General features: G+C 40.6%; 1 protein-coding gene across 2 annotated transcripts in view; it reads left to right on the plus strand.

Moving 5' to 3' along the window:
- The window catches only part of ZCCHC24 (zinc finger CCHC-type containing 24), a 175,545-nt gene extending 153,889 nt beyond the window's left edge, over window positions 1-21,656 (plus strand). For both annotated transcript variants that reach the window (XM_089682514.1, XM_089682515.1), the window contains exons 3-4: window positions 1,052-1,216; window positions 19,349-21,656. In XM_089682514.1, the coding sequence (XP_089538640.1) occupies window positions 1,052-1,216; window positions 19,349-19,462 (279 nt within the window). In that variant the 3' untranslated portion in view covers window positions 19,463-21,656. The remainder of the gene's footprint in view (window positions 1-1,051; window positions 1,217-19,348) is intronic.
- The last annotated feature ends 1,434 nt before the right edge of the window (window positions 21,657-23,090 follow it).

The following is a 23,090-nucleotide window of genomic DNA, read 5'->3' on the forward strand; positions in this document are numbered from 1 at the left end:
GCAAAGAATGGGCATGGTGTTCATTGTGGCTGGGGTGTTGCTAGGATTATATAAGACCTGGGGTGTGTTTGGGAAAATTAACTGGAGCATATCGTGCCCCTGCAAATGTTGGGTGAGACCAAATTGCATTGACAGTGGGAGGGGCTTAAAGGGGTGTGGTCAACTAAAACAAAAGCCTTCTTGTACCCATAAAATATGCTTAGATTTCTGTGCCACAAGCCAGAGTCTCACAGACATGTATAAATCTCAGAACAATCATTAAAAAAAATAAATCTCTTCTATTATATCTGATTTTATGTACACTGAAAATAGTCCGAAAGCTAATATTTTATCTGAGCCTACCTTATAGAAGAACTTTATTAAAATAGTCAGGGACTTCTCAACTACTAGCAACTGCTGAGACAATGAACACTTTTGTGAGAAGTATGTAATGTACAATATAGTGTATATAGTGCAGGAGTGAGAATGTCTGCACAGCCCCTCATCCTCAGTCTTCACAGTTCCCCCCCATTCTAGGGCTTCACAGGTCCCTCCCCATCCTCAGGCTTCACAGACTCCCCCATCTTCAAGCTTCACAGGTCCTCCCCATCCTTAGGTTTCACAGGTCCCCCCACATCCTTAATCTTCATAGGTCCCCCCATTCTCAGTCTTTGCAGCTCCCCCCCATCCTCAGTCTTCCCATCCCCCCAGCTCATCTGCACAACCCCCTCTCCCTAAATTCAAAATGCTTAGTGGACAGTATGAAGGGCTGCTTGATAAGACACAGGCCACAGTTCTTAGACAAGGTCACCTGCCAATAATATGATATCTATAGCGAACATGATATATGGGATGGTAAACAAAGGGGATATACAGTATATTTTAAAGTATTGATATCTTTACAGGTAATTTTGTCATGAAGCAAACTAACCTTTTTGTTATTCTTATTCAACTTTTGGGTTGTATACTACTTCTAGTGTGATAAACCGGCTCACAGTGAAGTATTTTATTACATGTCAGGTCAGTTTTCATGATATGACAAATTAAATACATTCCCCCTTTTTTTTGCCAGGCTCGTCCAAAGGGTGAAGGTCTAACCCCATATCAAGGAAAGAAACGATGTTTTGGGGAATACAAATGTCCGAAGTGCAAACGGAAATGGATGAGTGGAAACTCGTGGGCCAACATGGGACAAGAGTGTATAAAGTGCCACATCAATGTCTACCCCCACAAACAGGCAAGCCAGAGTGTGTTGGTCCCAGCAACAAGATAATATTTGTAAATCATGTATGCAACTGTGTATAAGGAATGCATTGTATACTGTGTCATTGTAATAATGGAAACAAGCAAATGGAAGAAAGAAAAGTTTTACACAGAAATTATATTTGTCTAGCGTTTCCTAAGTGGTCTGGATAAAAGCGCACAGATGTGTCCCAAAGGAAATAAGTGAATGGTATATGTCAACTATGATTGGTGGGGAAAAAACTCACTGCTGCCATGGTAAAAACACATCGGTTTGTGGGAGGTATGAACAGGAGCCAGGCGCTGTGTAGTTTTGTGATAAAAATAATACACCTTGTATGGAGGTGTGCCTTTAATAAGTCATATGGTAAAAAAATAATAAATAACCAGCCTGTGGCTTTAGGGAGACTTGACAAAGCGCATGCGCGCGAAACATGTTGCCCCAGCAACCGGCCTCTTCCTTCTAAAGCTGCGGCTCCAGCAAGAGTTCCCCCCCTCCGTCTCTCCACATCGTGGTGACGTCATCCAGGATGCTGGGACGTCGGGTACACGTGGTCCCTGCACTGACAGGCATTCTACTCCACTGCTTCCCTCTGAGCGGACGGGCCGTCCATCTTGGAACCTGGCTTCCTAAAGCCACAGGCTGGTTATTTATTATTTTTTTACCATATGACTTATTAAAGGCACACCTCCATACAAGGTGTATTATTTTTATCACAAAACTACACAGCGCCTGGCTCCTGTTCATATTTCCTAAGTCGCCACCTATTTCCTGCACAGTAGCCAAGAATCCAGTCCATGGGCTTGTTTTTGTTGTTTTATTTAGGGGAAAACAACTTGGATATGGATTAGGTGTTATGGGATGCCCAACTTGACCTGAAATAACAGCTGAGGACAAACTTCCTGCGTTTATGTACAAAAAATGGATCCTGGATGTTACTCCAACTGGAGTAGCATTAGTCCCTTTAAGGATCCATAGCAAAGTTACTTTTAGAAGCCCTATGTCCCCTTGTGTGAACTCTCACAAAGTCCAAATACTTGGTAAGAAAAAATGCCAGCTCACCTGGCTGGTTTTGGATAAGTGTCCCAGATCAAGGAATTAGGTTAGCTGTAACACTGTCCCCATGAAAGCATGCTGAATATTGCATCTAGCTGTCTTCTCCCTTATAGGTCCTGGGGGTGTAGAGGTAATCATTTTGCCCCTTGTATCCTGCTGCGTAGGACAAGACTACATGTTCAGTCCTTGTAACTGTACAAGTCTTTACATGATGGGCAGGATGCCTCCTGGATAGAACTCGTAGTGATGTTCCCTCTTTCTAGCGTCTTCCCTCCTTCCTTAGTTCCTTCCTTCCTTCCTAAGCTCCAGCCTGGAGGCATAGCCCCCCTTCCCAGGGGGCCCCTCCCAGGACTCAGGATCCTCAACATTCCATAATCCACCCGATCACCAGACTCCCCTGCTGGCTAGGCTTTCATATTTATGGGCCAATCTACCACACTGCTAGGCCTCCTGCCTGGGATTGGTCAGAGTCCCATGAATATACAGATCTTGATCTTCACCCCTCCATCCACTAGCTTCTAGAATCTACTGGAAGACAAGGGGGAGGTACCAGAGGCCTGACCTGTAGAGCCCTCCAGCCGAACCTAAAGTAAACCCAAACAGACATGCTCACTTCAGTTACTTCTGTAACTGAAGTTACTTCTGTGAGCCAAACTACATATTCCTCCCTAGCACCCCTAGAGGGCGCTACATTTGAAGAAGAAACAAGTGTACCTAACATTTTATTACTGAGGTAATCCCAAACCCTTCACATTGTTTAGTCTGCATTCAGGTGATAAAAAGAGGTACAGATTTTGCATTGTATTGAAATACCAAATTTTCCAGCGTATAAGGCGACTGGGTGTATAGGACGACCCCCTAATTTTCCAGTTAAAACATAGGTTTTGAGCTATACTTGCCGTACAAGACTACTCCCCTTCTGAGGCAACACCATTTAAAAACATCAGATTTTTTAACTGAAATGGTTATGACTTACCGGTACTTAAAATCCTTCAAAATCCTCATCATGTTCATCCTCTGACATCATAAGTTCATCAATGACATTTTCTGATACATTTGTAAGACAGTCATCATATGGATCTAATTCCAAATCAGATGATGTGGCTTCAGCTTCGGCTTCCCCTTCATTTTGTCACAAGTAGTCGTCCTCCATACCATCCAATGAATTTGCTATGCCACACTTCTTGAAAGACTTGATTACTTTTTCTGTATCAATATCATTCCAGGCTTTTATGACAAAGTTACAGAAAACATCCAATTGTGGAGCATGCATGTTTCCTTTTGTGAATCACCTTTCGCCGCTAACCATCCACTCATTCCACTGTTCTCGAACGCGATCTTTAAATTACTTGTTTAGGCACACATCCAGTGGCTGTACCAACGATGTCAATCCTGCAAGAATAACTGCCGCATGTGTGTTTATTCTTGCCAGCCTTTTCTTTGTGCTGGTAGTTAAATGATCCCTGAACATATCCCACACCAGTAGGCTACGTTCTTGACAAAGTCCACCTGGTCGCCTACTCCATACATTATCAAGCCATAGCTTTACCCCTTCTTCATCCATCCAGCCTTTTTCATTCACTTGTACATAAACTCCAACAGGGAACTTGATTTTCGGCATTGTTTTTCTTTTAAAAATAATCACTGGTCTTAGTTTGGCTCCGTCAGCTGTACAAAGCCTGCTGGGATTGGCTGAGTCAGAGAGGCAGGCTAATGATGTCACAACCTCAGCCAATCTGAGCAGGCTTTGTATTCATTAATAGAATACATCACTCTCCGTGATTGGCCCAGCGCGGTATACTATATGTAGCCGAAGCTACCGTACATACAGTATTACCGCACATCGAGCAGGCTGATTACCACAGGGACGTACCGGTACGTTTTGAGTCAGCTTGGCTCAGCATGGTATACTGTATACTGTATGTACAGTATTACCGCACATCCAGCAGGCTGACAGATTACCATAGGGACGTTTCTTTTTAGCCAACTTGGCTCAGCGCGGTATACTGTATAACTATATACTGTATGTAGCCGAAGCTACCGTACCTACAGCATTACCGCAGATCCAGCTGGCTGACAGATTACCGTAGGGACGTTCGTTTTGAGCCAGCTTGGCTCAGCGCGGTATACTGTATAACTATATACTGTATGTAGCCGAAGCTACCGTACATACAGCATTACCGCACATCCAGCGGGCTGACAGATTAGTAGGGACGATCGTTTTGAGCCAGCTTGACCCAAACGAACTAAAGGTTCACATTGTATACCATACGTATAAGACGACCCCCGATTTTTGTGGTATGTTTTTAAGTATAAAAAGTAATCTTATACGCCGGAAAATACGGTAGGTAAGCGATGTCAACCCCACTTAAAAGAAGTATCTGATAACAAGATTTTCAAAGTATAATTCATAGGACTATGTGCTGTATACTGGCCATATAACTCTCCCTTAGGGTTTCTCTTAATGTTCAATGTTGCCATCTACTTACCAGCAGCCTACTATTTGTACCTGATAAAATAAACTTATATATAAATATATATATAAAATCGAGCGCAGTATGAGGATGTAGATAGGGTAGCTGCTGGCACTGAAAGGCACCTCGTGAACCTCCAGAGTAATGGTAAAATGTGAAAGTGCAGCGCTAACTTAAACAATGATTACACATAAGATAGATCCCATATGAATGTGGATCGGCAAAAAAGACGGCGTCAGTTCATCAGATGTGCTAAATACGTATACAGTCTCCAACACTTGAAGAGCCAGGGATAGTAGATATCAGCAATGATAAAGAAAAGCCAAGTAATGCACTGACCAGATAGCGCAAGTTAAAGCGCATGGGACATTTAAGACCTGTCCCTGGTACTCAGCCACTGTATCACTGGAGCAAGGCGGTGTCATCTGTAGGGTGACCACTAGATGTCATCTGTCCGGATGGAAGCTGTGTCCAGCCACTGTGTTGATGGATCAGGTGGGTGTTGTCTGTAGGGTGACCACTAGATGTCATCGGTTCCAGGAGAAGCTGTATCACGGATCCAGGGATGTCACTGCAGATGTGTTCTTGTTAGGCACAATCCCAGGACCTACTGGATTTACAGGCTCCCCAGAAATAAAGAGCCCGTGGAAAAAGGCCTCAAATAGTGTGATAACGTTTATTTAAAATTGAACAATCAGAAAAGAACTTACTTTAGCAAAGGTACAGCTGCTTATAAACGGCCAGACCGGAGGTACATGTACATAAGATAAACAAAGCTTGGCACTTCCCTAACGCGTATCGTGTAAGTACACATCATCAGAGGGGACTGTGCCAGTGTTAAGTGTGGTGTTTTAAACCTAAAAAGGCGCCAAAAACACCGCAATGCGGCGGCACCGTTATTGCCGGTTCGCGCATGCGCAGTAGCGATCGGCCGTTCGCGCATGCGCAGTAGCGTCCGCGGCGGCCATTTTAAAGAAGACCGACATGAATGTATGGACATACAGGTGTTGGTTCTGCAGTGATCTTACTGGGAATAAGATGCTGCAATCCTAAAAACGCACGGGGCGAGTATAGTAACGCGTGGACCATACTGTGTGCCCCCTTGTAGCAAAAAACGGCCTGGTGAAAGGCAAGGTTATAAAAATATAAATGAGTGGGATCTCATATATGAGGTGATTCTGGCACTGAATAAAAACCAAATACATCAAATATGACAAACATGTGGATTAAAAAACATCTGGTTAAAAGTAATACCCATAAAATATACAATTATAAAACCAAATGTACTGAGATTATGGTGCATCGAATATGTTAAAGCGATCAAGAGATAAAGGTGCATCGACTTTTTTTAAAAACGATCTAGACACTCAAATGGGAATACAGATAAAGGCAAAGTAAAAGTAATCTGATTAAGAAGTGAGATCATGAAAAGTGCTTAAAGATCGATCAGCTGGTATCGATAAAACAATTGATATCTAATTCTACATTTAGTCCTTGTGGAGCTTGGGACTGTAGAAGATAAATCCACTTGGTCTCAAGCATAGAGACCGCGCGTTTTTTGTGGGTACCTCTCCAGTTACTTTTGATGATATCTATACCCACAAATCGCAGGGAGTGTGGATTCTTATTGTGTCGCTGGCGGTAATGCATAGACAAGGAGTGCTCCTTGTAACCTTTCTTAATATTGACCAGGTGTTCCCTCAGCCTGTCTCGCAGTCTCCTTGTCGTTCTACCGACATATTGCTTCCCGCAACTACATTCCAGAAGGTAGACAACATAGGAGCTGTAGCACGTAATAGTAGACTGAATGTCAAATGATCTACCGGTAGCATTTGAACAAAAACTTTTTATCGGGTTCTTGTGAATGCCATTACAAATGCATATCATACATCTGTTGCAAGGAAAAAACCCTTTTCTATTCAGAAAATCAAACGTCAATTGCTTAGGAGGATTGACAACGTTGGGGGCTAGTCTGTTTCTTAATGCTGGTGCTTTTTTATAGATGATTTCTGGGTGTTCCGGTAGGGCTTTACACATCACCGGATCGTTCTTAAGAATGTTCCAGTTCTTCCTAATGATAGTGGCAACTTCTTTATATTGCATCGAGAAGGCAGTTGTAAAAGGACAGAAAATCTCTTTATTGGTCTTATGTTGGGTAGTTAACAGATTGGCCCTGTCCAAACTAGCCACTCGGTCAATCTCCATATCCAATAGTTGGCTGTCATAGCCCTTTTCTATGAATCTAGTTCTAAGAATGTTGGATTGTGCAATGTAGTCTTGCATAGCACCACAGTTCCGCCTTATCCGAAGGAATTGTCCCCTAGGAATGTTATCCAGCCACCTAGGCAGGTGGCAACTGTCTTTTGGGATGTACCCATTCCTGTCTGTACCTTTAAAAAAGGTTTTGGTGGTAATTCTAGTACCGTCATTAATGAGGGTGAGATCCAGAAAATCAATACTACTGTAACTATAATTGAAAGTGAGCTTAATATTTAGGTTGTTATAGTTTAGAGTGGTAAAAAAATTGAGTAGTGAAGAGTCATCGCCATCCCATAGCAACACTATATCGTCTATGTAGCGTCGGTAAAACCGCAAATGTGGCCACTCCATGGAATATATCACCTCCTCCTCCCATCTTGCCATAAAGATGTTTGCTAGGCTAGGAGCGAATTTCGCGCCCATTGCTACGCCTGTGGTCTGCAGGTAATACTTATTATCAAACCAAAAGTAATTGTGCTTCATTGCGAAGCTTAATAGTTCCAATAAATATTGCTTCTGAATGTGTGGTATGTCTATGGCCTCATTCAGATAATATTCTGCCGCCTCTAAACCATCTGCATGCTTGATATTACTGTAGAGAGAAGCAACGTCCGCCGTTACCAAAAAAGTAGGCTTCTCTATTTTAATGTCCATGATCTCAACCAGGATTTGTTTTGAATCCTTCAGGAAAGATGGCGTGTTGCGCACTATTGGCTGTAGGAAACAGTCAATATATTCACCAACCCGGGAGCACAGGGACCCTATGCCACTCACAATGGGGCGACCTGGAGGGTTAATTGGGTCCTTGTGGATTTTGGGCAGGCAGTACAAGACCGGAAGTCTGGGTACCGTAGGGCACAAAAAATCACGCTCTTTTTTATTCAGGATTCCCGAATCGGATCCCCTTTTTATCAGAACCTTCAAAGCTTTTTTGTATGACAAAAGAGGGTTACTCGGAAGTTCTAAATAGGTGTCTTTATCCTGGAGGATATTCTGCACTTGCATTAAATAGTCTGATTTATTCATGACCACAACTCCTCCCCCTTTGTCCGCTGGTCTGATTACCAACTCCTTTTCCTTTAATAATACATTGGTCATCATGTTAATCTTGTCTTGGTTACATGACTTATTGTACCGTTTTTTTACCCGTATATTATCAAGATCTTTAAGGACCATATTTTTAAATACATTGATATATGATTGTGCCTGGGGGTTAAACAAGGACGCATTCTTGAGATTGGTGTTCTTGAAATTAGGGTTACTCACATTGGTTGTTACACTTGTGATAGGTTTATTTAGAAAATGTCTCTTCATCGCAAGTCTCCTTACAAACTTGTGGATGTCTATAAAAGTATTAAATTTGTTTAGTTTAGCCGGTGGAGCAAATTTTAGTCCTTTGTTTAGAAGATTAAGTTCTTCATTAGTGAGGATCTTATTGCTGAGGTTAAAAATGCCTGAGCTATTTAGGTTTTCCTTCTTTTGTCGGTTAACCCTTGCTCCTCCTCGTTTTCCTCTCGTCCTAGACCCCTTTTTCGTCCTGAGCCCTCCCCTAAAAAATGATGTTGGTTTAGGGTATTGGGTGGTTGTAAGTTAACTCCATATTGTGAGTATCTGTAATTGGAGGAGGGGGACAGTCTATGTTGATTTGGGAACTGTCTACCCTGTTGTGTCTGGTAACCCCTTCCATGGGGTGTCCGATAATTAGGACTGTTATAACCGAGTGGCTAGTTTGGACAGGGCCAATCTGTTAACTACCCAACATAAGACCAATAAAGAGATTTTCTGTCCTTTTACAACTGCCTTCTCGATGCAATATAAAGAAGTTGCCACTATCATTAGGAAGAACTGGAACATTCTTAAGAACGATCCGGTGATGTGTAAAGCCCTACCGGAACACCCAGAAATCATCTATAAAAAAGCACCAGCATTAAGAAACAGACTAGCCCCCAACGTTGTCAATCCTCCTAAGCAATTGACGTTTGATTTTCTGAATAGAAAAGGGTTTTTTCCTTGCAACAGATGTATGATATGCATTTGTAATGGCATTCACAAGAACCCGATAAAAAGTTTTTGTTCAAATGCTACCGGTAGATCATTTGACATTCAGTCTACTATTACGTGCTACAGCTCCTATGTTGTCTACCTTCTGGAATGTAGTTGCGGGAAGCAATATGTCGGTAGAACGACAAGGAGACTGCGAGACAGGCTGAGGGAACACCTGGTCAATATTAAGAAAGGTTACAAGGAGCACTCCTTGTCTATGCATTACCGCCAGCGACACAATAAGAATCCACACTCCCTGCGATTTGTGGGTATAGATATCATCAAAAGTAACTGGAGAGGTACCCACAAAAAACGCGCGGTCTCTATGCTTGAGACCAAGTGGATTTATCTTCTACAGTCCCAAGCTCCACAAGGACTAAATGTAGAATTAGATATCAATTGTTTTATCGATACCAGCTGATCGATCTTTAAGCACTTTTCATGATCTCACTTCTTAATCAGATTACTTTTACTTTGCCTTTATCTGTATTCCCATTTGAGTGTCTAGATCGTTTTTAAAAAAAGTCGATGCACCTTTATCTCTTGATCGCTTTAACATATTCGATGCACCATAATCTCAGTACATTTGGTTTTATAATTGTATATTTTATGGGTATTACTTTTAACCAGATGTTTTTTAATCCACATGTTTGTCATATTTGATGTATTTGGTTTTTATTCAGTGCCAGAATCACCTCATATATGAGATCCCACTCATTTATATTTTTATAACCTTGCCTTTCACCAGGCCGTTTTTTGCTACAAGGGGGCACACAGTATGGTCCACGCGTTACTATACTCGCCCCGTGCGTTTTTAGGATTGCAGCATCTTATTCCCAGTAAGATCACTGCAGAACCAACACCTGTATGTCCATACATTCATGTCGGTCTTCTTTAAAATGGCCGCCGCGGACGCTACTGCGCATGCGCGAACGGCCGATCGCTACTGCGCATGCGCGAACCGGCAATAACGGTGCCGCCGCATTGCGGTGTTTTTGGCGCCTTTTTAGGTTTAAAACACCACACTTAACACTGGCACAGTCCCCTCTGATGATGTGTACTTACACGATACGCGTTAGGGAAGTGCCAAGCTTTGTTTATCTTATGTACATGTACCTCCGGTCTGGCCGTTTATAAGCAGCTGTACCTTTGCTAAAGTAAGTTCTTTTCTGATTGTTCAATTTTAAATAAACGTTATCACACTATTTGAGGCCTTTTTCCACGGGCTCTTTATTTCTGGGGAGCCTGTAAATCCAGTAGGTCCTGGGATTGTGCCTAACAAGAACACATCTGCAGTGACATCCCTGGATCCGTGATACAGCTTCTCCTGGAACCGATGACATCTAGTGGTCACCCTACAGACAACACCCACCTGATCCATCAACACAGTGGCTGGACACAGCTTCCATCCGGACAGATGACATCTAGTGGTCACCCTACAGATGACACCGCCTTGCTCCAGTGATACAGTGGCTGAGTACCAGGGACAGGTCTTAAATGTCCCATGCGCTTTAACTTGCGCTATCTGGTCAGTGCATTACTTGGCTTTTCTTTATCATTGCTGATATCTACTATCCCTGGCTCTTCAAGTGTTGGAGACTGTATACGTATTTAGCACATCTGATGAACTGACGCCGTCTTTTTTGCCGATCCACATTCATATGGGATCTATCTTATGTGTAATCATTGTTTAAGTTAGCGCTGCACTTTCACATTTTACTATTTGTACCTGTGTTGGTTGCAAGCATGTGTCAGTTGTATCATTTGATGAGATGGCAAACCAAAGTGAAATACCAGATCATATGTTGTAATTTGCAGAAGTCAGGAAAGATGTCGTTCTGGCTGAAGGTTTTAAATATAGACTGCTGAGGTATTTGGTGTATTTTCACTTTCTAAGCCTTTTCAGCCTGGTCCTCTGTCCCCCGAGTGCTATCTCTAATAACAAGAATTCAACAAAAAAAAAAACATAAAGGAAAAAGGAGAAAAGTACCCGAGTTAGAAAATTAATTAAAATTTTCCTGCTCCTGCTGAAACATGAAGGAAAATGCAGGTAGAGCCTTCCCTCTTCTCTGTTGACCAGAGAACCTTACTCTAGTAATTAGGCAGTGTTGGAAAAGAAAGATAAATGTTTTGATTGCAGGAGGCAAAGGGACCACATTACCAAAGAAGTTGTTTTCACCCTGGATAATAGTATTCCCCCAGACTTCACTTCAAATAGCCTGTCCTTTTTATAAACACCCATTTGGATATATTATTTAGTGCCTTCACTTGACCTGAAAGGTTCCTTTAACCGCTTCCTGCCCACCATATAAGGTAATGACGGGCGCAAGGCAGTTCTCTCGTTCTGGGAAGACGTCATATGACGTCCTCCCACTCTAACCTCGCATGTGCGGTTCCGGGAGCTCACAGCGCAGTGATCAGTGGTACACTGTGTCCCTGGGACACAACAGATCACCGATCAACGGAAAGAGCCGGAGATGTTGGCTCGGTCATGTGATCAGCTCGAGAGGAGAGGAGAGCCGGAAATCGGCATTCCTCGGAGGGGACATGTACACTGATCATCAGGGAACTGATGATCAGTGTGCCCTGATGATTAGTGTAGCCCCAGCAGTGCCTCCTGTCAGTGCCCATCAATGCCAGCTGTCATTGCCCATCAATGCCACCTGCCAGTGCCCATCATTGCCTCATCAATGCCACATATCAGTGCCTACCAGTGCACATTAATGCCACATGTCAGTGCCCATCTGAGCTGCCTTTCAGTGTCACCTATCAGTGCCAGTCAGTGCCACCTATCATGCCAGTCAGTGCTACCTTTCAGTGCTGCCAATCAGTGCCACCTATCAGTGCCAGTCAGTGCCGCCTATCAGTGCCAGTCAGTGCCACCTATCAGTGCCCATCTGTGCTGCCTATCAGTGCCCATCAGTGCTGCCTAACAGTGCTAGTCAGTGCTGCCTAACAGTGCTAGTCAGTGCCACCTATCAATGCCAGTCAGTGCCACCTATCAGTACCATATATGAGTGATGCCTTTCAGTGCCCATCAGTGATGCCTGTCAATGCCCATCAGTGCCACCTACTAGTGCCTCCTCATCAGTGCCCATCAGTGCCACATATCAGTGCAGCCTATCAGTGCCCATCACTGCAGCCTTATTACCGCATATCAGTGAAGGAGAAAGATCACTTACTTACAAAATGTTATAACAAAAACTAAGGAAAACTTTTTTTTTCAAAATCTTCAGTTGTTTTTGGTTTGTCTAGTAAAAAGTAAAAAACTCAGATTTGATTAAATACCACCAAAAAAAAAGCTCTATCTGTCTCAAAAAATGATAAAAATTTCATATGGGTACAGTGTTGCATGACTGCGCAATTGTCATTCAAAGTGTGACAGCGCTGAAAGCTGAAAACTGGCCTGGGCAGGAAGGGGGTATAAGTGCCCTGTAGGCTAGTGGTTAAAGTAGATTTTCCCCCCGTAATAGTAAAAATCCATGGTTCATGCACCTTTGCATGCTGATCCCAAATCACACTTCCTTGTAGTTTGAGGCACTGGTGATGTACGCCTGACCTCTCAGCTGCACCCTGGGAATACTATGTCACCAGTGCCTCCCAAAGAGATCTCATCTGAAAATGGAGAGATGTTTTCACAAAATTTCAGTGGAAAAATGGAAAAGGAAATTTAGGGGGAGGTCTGCTTTAAGCATGGGAAAATATTTCTCCATAGAGAAAAAATATGACACTCATAAGCTGCAGATTCCCAGGTTCATGTGCTTTCTCTAGCCATGTTTGAGCTAGCTTCATGTACTGTATGTGCAAACTCAGAGTTGTTAGTATATTGATATATGGAATGAAAATTTAGATTTTCTTAGTGATTACATATGATGTAAGCTACATCACAGGACATTCAGTGACATCTTTCAGATATGCGAGGTGAGTGTAAACAGCAAGGTACATCACAGTGCATATAGCATACCTTAAAGTGATTCTAAAGGCAAGAAAAACATGTTATACTTACCTGCAACCCCAATCTTTTTGTGTCCCCTGCCGGCGGTCCTGGCTCCTGCGCCCTGCTGAGTGCCCCCAATAGCACGTCCCTCGCTATCGCTATTGAGCCGAGCTCTTGTGACAAACATTGTCCATTCACGCACAGAGCGCAGTTTGGCTCTGCCCCCCATTCTGTCCTCCTTGGTTCAATGACTATGATTGACTATAGCTGGAGCCAATGGCTCCCACTGCTGTGTGAGCCAGTGAGGAGAGAGAGACTCAAGAGACAACTGGCTCTAATGCACATTGCTGGGTCGAGATGAGGCTCAGGTAACTATAAGAGGGGGGGGGACTGACAGGAGAATCTGCACTAAGAAGGTTTTTACCTTAAGGCATAATATACCTTAAGATAAAAACAATCTGTATTTAGAACCTCTTAAGATACCCAATGCAAATGCTAGTGATGTGCTTCTTCACAGTGCATATAGCACACCTCAAGGTACCCACTGCCAGCCATGAGCTTCATCATAGTACATACAAAGTTACATAGTTAGTCTGGCTGAAAAAAAGACAAAAGTCCATCCAGTTCAACCATCAAAGAAAAACAAAAGTTATAATTCTACAACCACAGTTGATCCAGAGGAAGGCAAAAAAACCAGCAAACATGATCCAATTTGCTCCTGCAGGCAAGAAAATTCCTTCCTGATCCTCCAAGAGGCAATCGGATATTCCCTGATCAACTTTACCTATAAATGTTCTGTGTATCCATGAAAGAATCCAGGCCTTTTTTAAAGGAATCTATGGAGCTGGCCAGAACCAACTCTTGAGGGAGTCTATTCCACATTTTCACAGCTCTCCCTGTAGAGAAACCTTTCCATGTTTCGAGATTAAATTTCTTTTTCGCCAAAGGTAAAGAGTGCCCCCTTGTCTTCTGTGATGACCTCAGGGTGAATATCTCTACACCGAGTTCATTATATGAACCACTGATGTATTTATACATGTTGATCATATCCCCCCTTAATCGCCTCTTCTCAAGAGAGAATAAATTTAGTTCCTCTAATCTTTCCTCATAGCTGAGCTCCTCCATGCCTCATATCAGTTTGGTTGCCCTTCTCTGTACTTTCTCCATTTCCCCAATGTTCTTTTTGTGAATTGGTGCCCAAAACTGAACTGCATATTCCAGATGAGGTTTTACTAATGATTTGTACAGGGGTAATATGATATCTCTCTCTTGAGTCTATACCTCTTTTAATACAAGAGAGGATTTTGCTCGCGTTAGAAACCGCAGTTTGGCATTGCATGCCATTAAGCTTGTGATCTACCAGAACTCCCAGATCCTTCTCCACCATTGATTCTCCCAGTTGTACTCCCCCTAGTATGTATGATACATGCATATTCTTAACCCTCAAGTGCAAAACCTTACATTTATCAACATTAAACCTCATTTGCCACATAGTTGCCCAATTAAACAGTGCATTGAGGTCAGCTTGTAAATTGAAGACATCCTGTAAGGACGTTATTCCACTGCACAGCTTGGTGTTATCTGCAAAGATTGAAATGGTATTTTTAATCCCAGACCCTATATTGTTTATAAATATATTAAAAAGTAAGGGTCCCAACACTGAACCTTGGGGTACACCACTGACAACCCTAGACCATTCAGAGTATGAATCATTAACCACTACTCTTTGAATACAATCTTTTAGTCAGTTTTCCATCCATTTACAAACGGATTTTTCAAAGCCTGTAGACTTTACCTTACACATTAACTGTGTGTGGGGAACTGTGTCAAACGCTTTTACAAAATCCAAGTATACCACGTCTAACGCCACCCCTCTGTCCAAGGTTTTGCGCACCCCCTCATAAAAAGAAACCAGATTTGTTTGACTTCTGTCTTTCATGAATCCATGCTATCTGTTGATTAAAATATTTTTTTTCCAGCAAGAACTCATTTATGTGGTCTTTTATTAAACTCTCCAGTATCTTCTATAGAAGTTAAACTAACAGGTCTATAATTCCTTGGTAAAGATTTTGACCCCTTTTTATATATTGGCACCACATTGACCTTATGCCAATCCAGTGGTACTATGCCAGTCATTAAAGAGTCCCTAAAAATTAGAAACAATGGCTTTGACTTGACAGTGAAAAGTGTACATATTGGGTGTATGCTGTAAACTAGTCCCACGTATCAAAAGTACTTTTAATTTCAGATTAATATTAGATTAGATAAAGGTATTAATACCACAGAATTAGTTTTCAGAAGGTGTGTTTGATAGGCACAGTGACTCATGGATATCTCCAGTATTACCAGCATACTGCAAAATATATTTTACTAGAAAATATGAAATACCAGACAGAAATAATGAAATAAGTAAGCTAACCATATAATAGAGTAAACAATTACAGTGAATCTCCTAATGCATGGAGCTGCCACCCTTCATATGTTACTTGTCTGCTACACCCATTCCTTTCACATCTGGGTTCTGGAACTGCCAGAAATGTCATTGGTATGTCATGGCATACTTTAAAAGCCAAAAACATGTAGTCACAGGAAAAATAATAGAAGAAAAAAATAAGAAATAGGAGTTCTTTGTTATGTCATGGAAATCTTTTTATTAAATAAACCGTGTTTTTAATTTGTTACAGCATGAAATAGCTAAGTATGACCTGCCTGCTGTATAAGTCGCCTGCCTCTACACTGGTATCATTAGTAATATTTCCAGAACATTCTGTTGCATATTATCTTTATGTCCTCCAGAATTACTGCATGCATTTTAGTAGTATCCTGTAGAGCAATGTCGATTTTGCATGTTCGACCCAGCTATGAAAAGCAGTTACAAAAATTATAACCCCATGAGGACCTCATATAATTTATATTCCAATCAACATTCTTCACACTTTTGCAGTAGTAAGATTGGTAATGAATTTGATGGTGCCAAAATAACCACTTATTGTCACTTTACTGTATACTTGCAGTTGCAGTTGCAGCTTTGCTGTTAATACTTTTTTTTTCATTACTGTTGTTATTACCTTAATTATGTGTTTTAAAGTATAACTAAAGGAAAACTTTATGTTTGGTTTTGGATAGACTGGAGATGTATTAGAACACCTGTCAGTTTTTACTGCAGTCTGTGCCACTGTCCCTGCCACTGGGAGATTCACTCTCTCTATTTGTCCTGTTTACCATTATTATTGAAAATGAAAGAAAAAGAAACCCCACATTTTGGGTTTTCCCCAGAAAAGTAATAGAGGGGAGATTTTCCAATGGTGTCCTGGAGATCCGGGTGACCCCATTGAATTTCCTTGCTTTGCTTGGATTTCCTCTCACTTCCTGAATTGGCTATGGTACAAGAAGTGAAAGTAAATCTCCCCAATGGGACACAGATGGCAAAAAAAGTAAACTGACAGGGGTTAACTCTCCCTTATTACTCTATGAAAAAAAATGAAATGAAAAAAAAAGGTTTTGCCTATAGTTCTACTTTAAATTAGGCATACCACCTAAAAAATATTAAAGAAGAATTGTGTTTGGAAAGAAGGTAAGTGTATTATAATAATTAGACTTACCATTATTTTGTCCTTTCCTAGATAAAGTGCAGTGTCTGACCACAGCAGTGCCATTAGCAGACTACTTCTGGTCTCTGAATTAGTTAGTTCTTTAGCCTTCTATAGTACCAGCCTAATTCCTGTCACTTTTTTTTCAATCAGGACATCATATTATCTGACAACAGTCTGGAACTTGATTACTTTATAGAAACCTAGGAAGTTGCTTAGGAATGATTTTAATTTGGGAGTGCTCAGCTGCTTAATTTATGACACATTTATTTTGTATACAGTTTTTTAACAGTCACTTTTTTGTTGCACGACAATGGTGTTTGTTGTAGTATCACTCCAGCCTCCAACTTCACCAAGGACCTTTAATTTAGACAGGATTATTTAGGCAGTAGTGCTTGGATCTTGTTGCCCCAACACTCTCTACTTCTTATGGGATTGTTCTAATGCAATCTACACTCTGGTTCATCATAAGGATAATCATTGGAAGTCGCTTTGACAACCTGAAAGTCTTGATGTGTCTCATCAAAAAAATAACCAGCTAGCATTTCTAATCCTATTAAGTATATATGGTGGTCTTGCTTTTTTTCTACAAATGTTAGGTCCTGATGGATTGCACACCGCTCACTCAAAACCAAAACCCAGTAAACATTAAAGTGCTTTTAAACTCAAAACCAAACATTTATTATATAGCAGCTTATCCATTTTTAGATGTGATGACTGCTTTAGTTTTCCTTTGATCGAGCCAGTAAGTCTGCTTTTTTCAGCAGAACAATCTCTCCTGCAAATGTAACAGTTGGAGTATTGAGACAAACCATTTTAACACTGACAGGGGTGCTTTTAATGATCAGGTTTTTTTTAATTCATGTAAAACCTGTATCCAAAAAGGAACAAAACTATTGCTGTAGCCGCTTGTGTAACTGCAGTGTGAGTTGGAGTTTGGCTTCAATGTGGTAATGTACCCAAATCTGCTAGTATATATAACACTCCCCCTTCCCAGACTGACAAATCTGCTGTCCAAAGGTGTCTCTGTGCTCATTCATCCAAAGTGGAGGAGCTCTGCTATAGGAGGTGTGTTACTTCCTGTCTTAGCGTGTCTCCACTTTACTGAAGGAGCACTGGAGACATCCTTGCACAGTAGCATTGTCTATCTAGGGAGAGCATAGTGCTAGATGTACTAGCAGATTTAGATGGACTTGACTAACAAATGAAAAACAAACTCCAGCTAACACTTTTGTAAGCATCTACAGCAATAGTTTTTCTTCATTTTGGGGATAACATTTTTTCATAAATGAATAAAGGTTAACCATTGTAAGCACCCCTGTTAGTGTTAAATTGTTTAAATGGTCTCAACCCTCTGTCACTTCTTTGGACAGCTTGGTTTGTTGTCCCCTTCATGATGAAAGGTAAAACAAATTTAAAAATCTGAAGCCTGACCATGGTTTTGCAACTTTGACATGTACTGTAAACCTGTACATATTATCACAAATACTTCCTGTATCCAGGTGATTTAAATCTTCTTTTTTTCAGGACAAATTGAGCTTTCATTTGGTGGTAAATGGTAATAGATATCTCCTGATTTTTTTTATTATCACAGGAAAACTGACAAAAAATAGTACAAAAATATTTTTTTAGAATTTAGCTGTATATTTATTGCTGTTACCATAACCTACCGCCAAAGAGCTGCCCAAAATACATTCTTCTGTTCCTGATGATACCACAAATGTGTTTGTTATTTGTTGTTTGTACCCATAGTTGACCCTAACTCTAACCCTGGCTCTGACCTAGATCAACCCTAATCTAGCTATTTTTCTTTATTTTTATTATTTTTTGACCCACACTTCTTTGTTTACACTTTTCTCCTCTAGGAAAGAGCAAAAGATGCAATGGGGTTGACTTACTAAAACTGAAGAGTAAATCAACCCCACTGCAAACTGCAGCTCTGCAGTTTTTGTTTGTCAAAGCTTAAATGAAGAAGCTGATTATCTATTGGACACAGCTGTGCCAGATTTTGCACTCTCCAATTTTTTTGTAAATAAATACAAGTATATCTTTCTCAATTCAAGAGGTGAAAAACACAGAGGTGGACTTTACAGTGACTGATCACTGTGATAACCAGTCAAAGGCTATTACATTGATAAGGTGATTGGGAACTGGGCCTCTGATTCCTTATTATTAGTACAGGACCCATGACTCTCGGGGCGCACTCCCAGCACAAACACAGGTACGTATATATGCAGCCCAAGAGATAAAGACCAATTTATCTGAGGCCACATATATGTGTACAGTCGGAGGGAAGGTTTTAAAGGAAGTTGAAAATTACCAGACTTACTGGCTGGATCAACAGGTGAAAATAAAGGAAAATAAGTCTAAAAAAAGAAAGCTGCCGCAGCCACCACATCTAGGAATTGGTAATCTGCAATATTTTATATTTTTTAATTCACCCTCTGTAGGCTGCTTGAAGTCTTTTATGTACAGTCCATAAAAAATATAAACAAAAAAAAGTCAGTATATGATGTACAGGTTTCACACCAAAATTCTCATGAGAGCAATTTTCAGAGTATAAACTTTTCAACAAATTCTTAAAAGAAAAAAAAATATTTTGTGAGAGAGTTTGAAAGTCTTCAAGCATTAAAAAAAACACCTGTTAACCATCATTAAGGACTGGTTGAAATTCACCAACAGCTGTTGAGTCATAACTATAACCGAGCATGGCATTAGATTACATATGCACTAATTAATCTTTTGTGTCCCATTTTACCTCTTGCAGCGACCTTTGGAAAAACCTGACGGTCTTGATGTGTCTGATCAAAGTAAGGAGCACCCCCAGCATTTGTGCGAGAAGTGCAAAGTTCTGGGGTATTATTGTCGTCGTGTCCAGTAAACTGTACCAAGTTTGGTGGCGGGCGCAAGGATTGAAGACGTAGAAGAACAAAGACACAGTGACTTGCATTTAAACTAATAATATGAGATTTAGAATGTAACATTCTTCCTGTGTATGTGTATAAACTGTATTTATAAAGCATTAGGGCTTACGAAAGTGGTTGCCATTTGCCTCCAGATTTCCCTGTTTCGTTAACTTTCAACAAAATGAAAGTCTGGTTATTATTTTCTAGCATTTTAAACTATGACATAAAACAGTTTGAATGGCAGTGATGATGTGAAAATTCTGTAACTTTCAGTAACCAAGCAGAGTTTAGTTAAGGTAAGATTTAAGAAGGATTCTGATTGGATGCTATGGGCTACTAAACATTTTCACATTGCTATTTGTCTTACTGAATAACTTAAAAGAGGTGACAAATATTCCTTGAACGAGTCGGCTTTTGCTACATGCCCACGTTATGCCCATGCCTATACAGAAGAGGAGGAAACATATTTTTGCACTTTTTCATGGGTTGTGAACCATTATCAAAAGCTGAATGTTAAAAAAAAAAATACATAAAACATTGCTGTTTACTTACAACATGTGTTTACCATAAAAAGGACTGTTACATCAGATGTGTTTTACAGATAGTGTCATGGCTGTCAAAGTATAATGTGACCTAATCACACTATGTGCCTCTGAGATGGCAATCACCACATATAACACATCTGCAGTGCCCTATGGGAACTAAATAATTAGTCTTCCTTCATCATGTCACAAACAGTTATTACCAAGAAACAGCTGTCACCTCTATTATTTATATAAGCCTTGGACTTAGAGGCACATGGTGGTGGTTGCTTATCCTCACACATCACCTCGAAAAAAAAAAGAATAAAAATCTGTATGCATATGGCAACGTTGAGTTACCAATAAAAAAAATACTATCCTCAACTTCTGGGAAGGTAAGGGACATTTGTTTACATGTAATTTATCCTCTTTGCTATTGGATCAACTAATGGAAGTATCCACAGTAGCAACAGGGGTTTATGTTCAAAATGGCCTAAAATTGAGGTAGAAGCAAGACACAACACCGATAGTATTATGTCAGATGAAAACAGTGTTACATGTTGTGTTTTATTGTATTCTCCTAAAGGCCACAAGCACACATAAAACTTTAACTGTGAATATGGGGGTGTCCATGGATTGAAATTGTCCCTAATCCCTGAGCTAGAGATTTGCCTCAAGTACTATTTATAATTGTTATTTTGTAAGCCACTTTGTAGATTTGTTTGTCTGTTTGTGTGATTTATGTGTGTGTTGTGGCGTGTTGGAACTTTTATTATTTTATCTTCTAAACGTTCATAGAAGCTAATTAGTCCAGTCCTCTATTTAACTGATACATTTTCTCAATTCTTATACACTGTTATGCTAAGGTGGCTTTGCCCATCGTCTCAACAAAAGCTGAAGTAACAAAACCCATGTTCTGCCTCAGATCTGCAGTATTTGGAATGCCACTTATATACTGCCAGTTTCCAGGCCTCAGTTCTGGTCTAATTAGTTATCTTTTCCGCTACCTGTCATTCGATAGCTTACAGTCAGGGTAGTTCTCATTGAAGATGAAAAATGTAAGAGCAGTGTACATGTTTATCCAGACTTATAGTCTAGGTTGGGTGCATTCTACTTATACAAAATTAGATAAAATCATGACCATTCTCAATATCTGAGGAGGCATCTTTAAGGAATAGTACATGCTGAATGATTTGCATATGGTGATTCTTATTTTAACTGCATACTGTGGAAATTGGTTTAGACAAGCATAGAATCTGAGTATTGTTAATTGCTGAATTTTGGAAATATAGAAATTTACATTTGAGTCAGGCTATATTTAGAGACCATACTATGCTGTACACACACGATTAGTGATTCCAGTTAATCTAAGCTCCACTTTTTTTAATTGAGCTGCAGAGAACCATATGACTTATATCTACACAATTTGCCTTCCCTGACTCAATTGCAAATGTGTTTTGTTTTTGCCCCTCTTGATTCTCTCAAGAGGACCACAAGTGTTTTATGGCAGATATGGCCTTGCATGTACCCACAGCAACATGTCATTATAAAGAATGTGGAGTGATACAGTTACAGTGTATTATATATATACAGTGGGGATCGAAAGTTTGGGCACCCCAGCTAAAAATTTGTATTAATGTGCATAAAGAAGCCAAGGAAAGATGGAAAAATCTCCAAAAGGCATCAAATTACAGATTAGACATTCTTATAATATGTCAGCAAAAGTTAGATTTTATTTCCATCATTTACACTTTCAAAATAACAGAAAACAAAAAAATGGCGTCTGCAAAAGTTTGGGCACCCTGCAGAATTTATAGCATGCACTGCCCCCTTTGCCAAGCTGAGACCTGCCAGTGTCATGGATTGTTCTCAATCATCGTCTGGGAAGACCAGGTGATGTCAATCTCAAAGGTTTTAAATGCCCAGACTCATCTGACCTCGCCCCAACAATCAGCACCATGGGTTCTTCTAAGCAGTTGTCTAGAAAACTGAAACTGAAAATAGTTGACTTTCACAAAGCTGGAGAAGGCTATAAGAAGATAGCAGAGCGTTTTCAGATGTCAATATCCTCTGTTCGGAATGTAATTAAGAAATGGCAGTCATCAGGAACAGTGGAAGTTAAAGCAAGATCTGGAAGACCAAGAAAAATATCAGACAGAACAGCTCGCAGGATTGTGAGAAAAACAATTCAAAACCCACGTTTGACTGCACGATCCCTCCAGAAAGATCTGGCAGACACTGGAGTTGTGGTACACTATTCCACTATAAAGAGATACTTGTACAAATATGGTCTTCATGGAAGAGTCATCAGAAGAAAACCTCTTCTACGTCCTCACCACAAAAATCATCGTTTGAACTTTGCAAATGAACATATAGACAAGCCTGATGCATTTTGGAAACAAGTTCTGTGGACTGATGAGGTTAAAATTGAACTTTTTGGCCGGAATGAGCAAAGGTACGTTTGGAGAAGAAGGGGCACAGAATTTAATGAAAAGAACCTCTGTCCAACTGTTAAGCATGGGGTTGGATCAATCATGCTTTGGGGTTGTGTTGCAGCCAGTGGCACAGGGAACATCTCACGAGTAGAAGGAAAAATGGATTCAATAAAATTTCAGCAAATTTTGGATGGTAACTTGATGCCATCTGTGAAAAAGCTGAAGTTAAAGAGAGGATGGCTTCTACAAATGGATAATGATCCTAAACACACCTCGAAATCCACGGGGGATTACATCAAGAGGCGTAAACTGAAGGTTTTGCCATGGCCTTCACAATCTCCTGACCTCAACATAATTGAAAATCTATGGATAGACCTTAAAAGAGCAGTGCGTGACAGACAGCCCAGAAATCTCAAAGAACTGGAAGACTTTTGTAAGGAAGAATGGGCAAAGATACCTCAAACAAGAATTGAAAGACTCTTGGCTGGCTACAAAAAACGTTTACAAGCTGTGATACTTGCCAAAGGGGGCAGTACAAGATATTAACTCTGCAGGGTGCCCAAACTTTTGCAGACGCCATTTTTTTGTTTTCTGTTATTTTGAAAGTGTAAATGATGGAAATAAAATCTAACTTTTGTTGACATATT

The sequence above is a fragment of the Staurois parvus genome, unplaced genomic scaffold (assembly GCF_062004578.1).
Source record: "Staurois parvus isolate SC_StPar_1 unplaced genomic scaffold, SC_StPar_1.0 ptg000291l, whole genome shotgun sequence".
Taxonomy (NCBI): Eukaryota; Metazoa; Chordata; class Amphibia; order Anura; family Ranidae; genus Staurois; species Staurois parvus.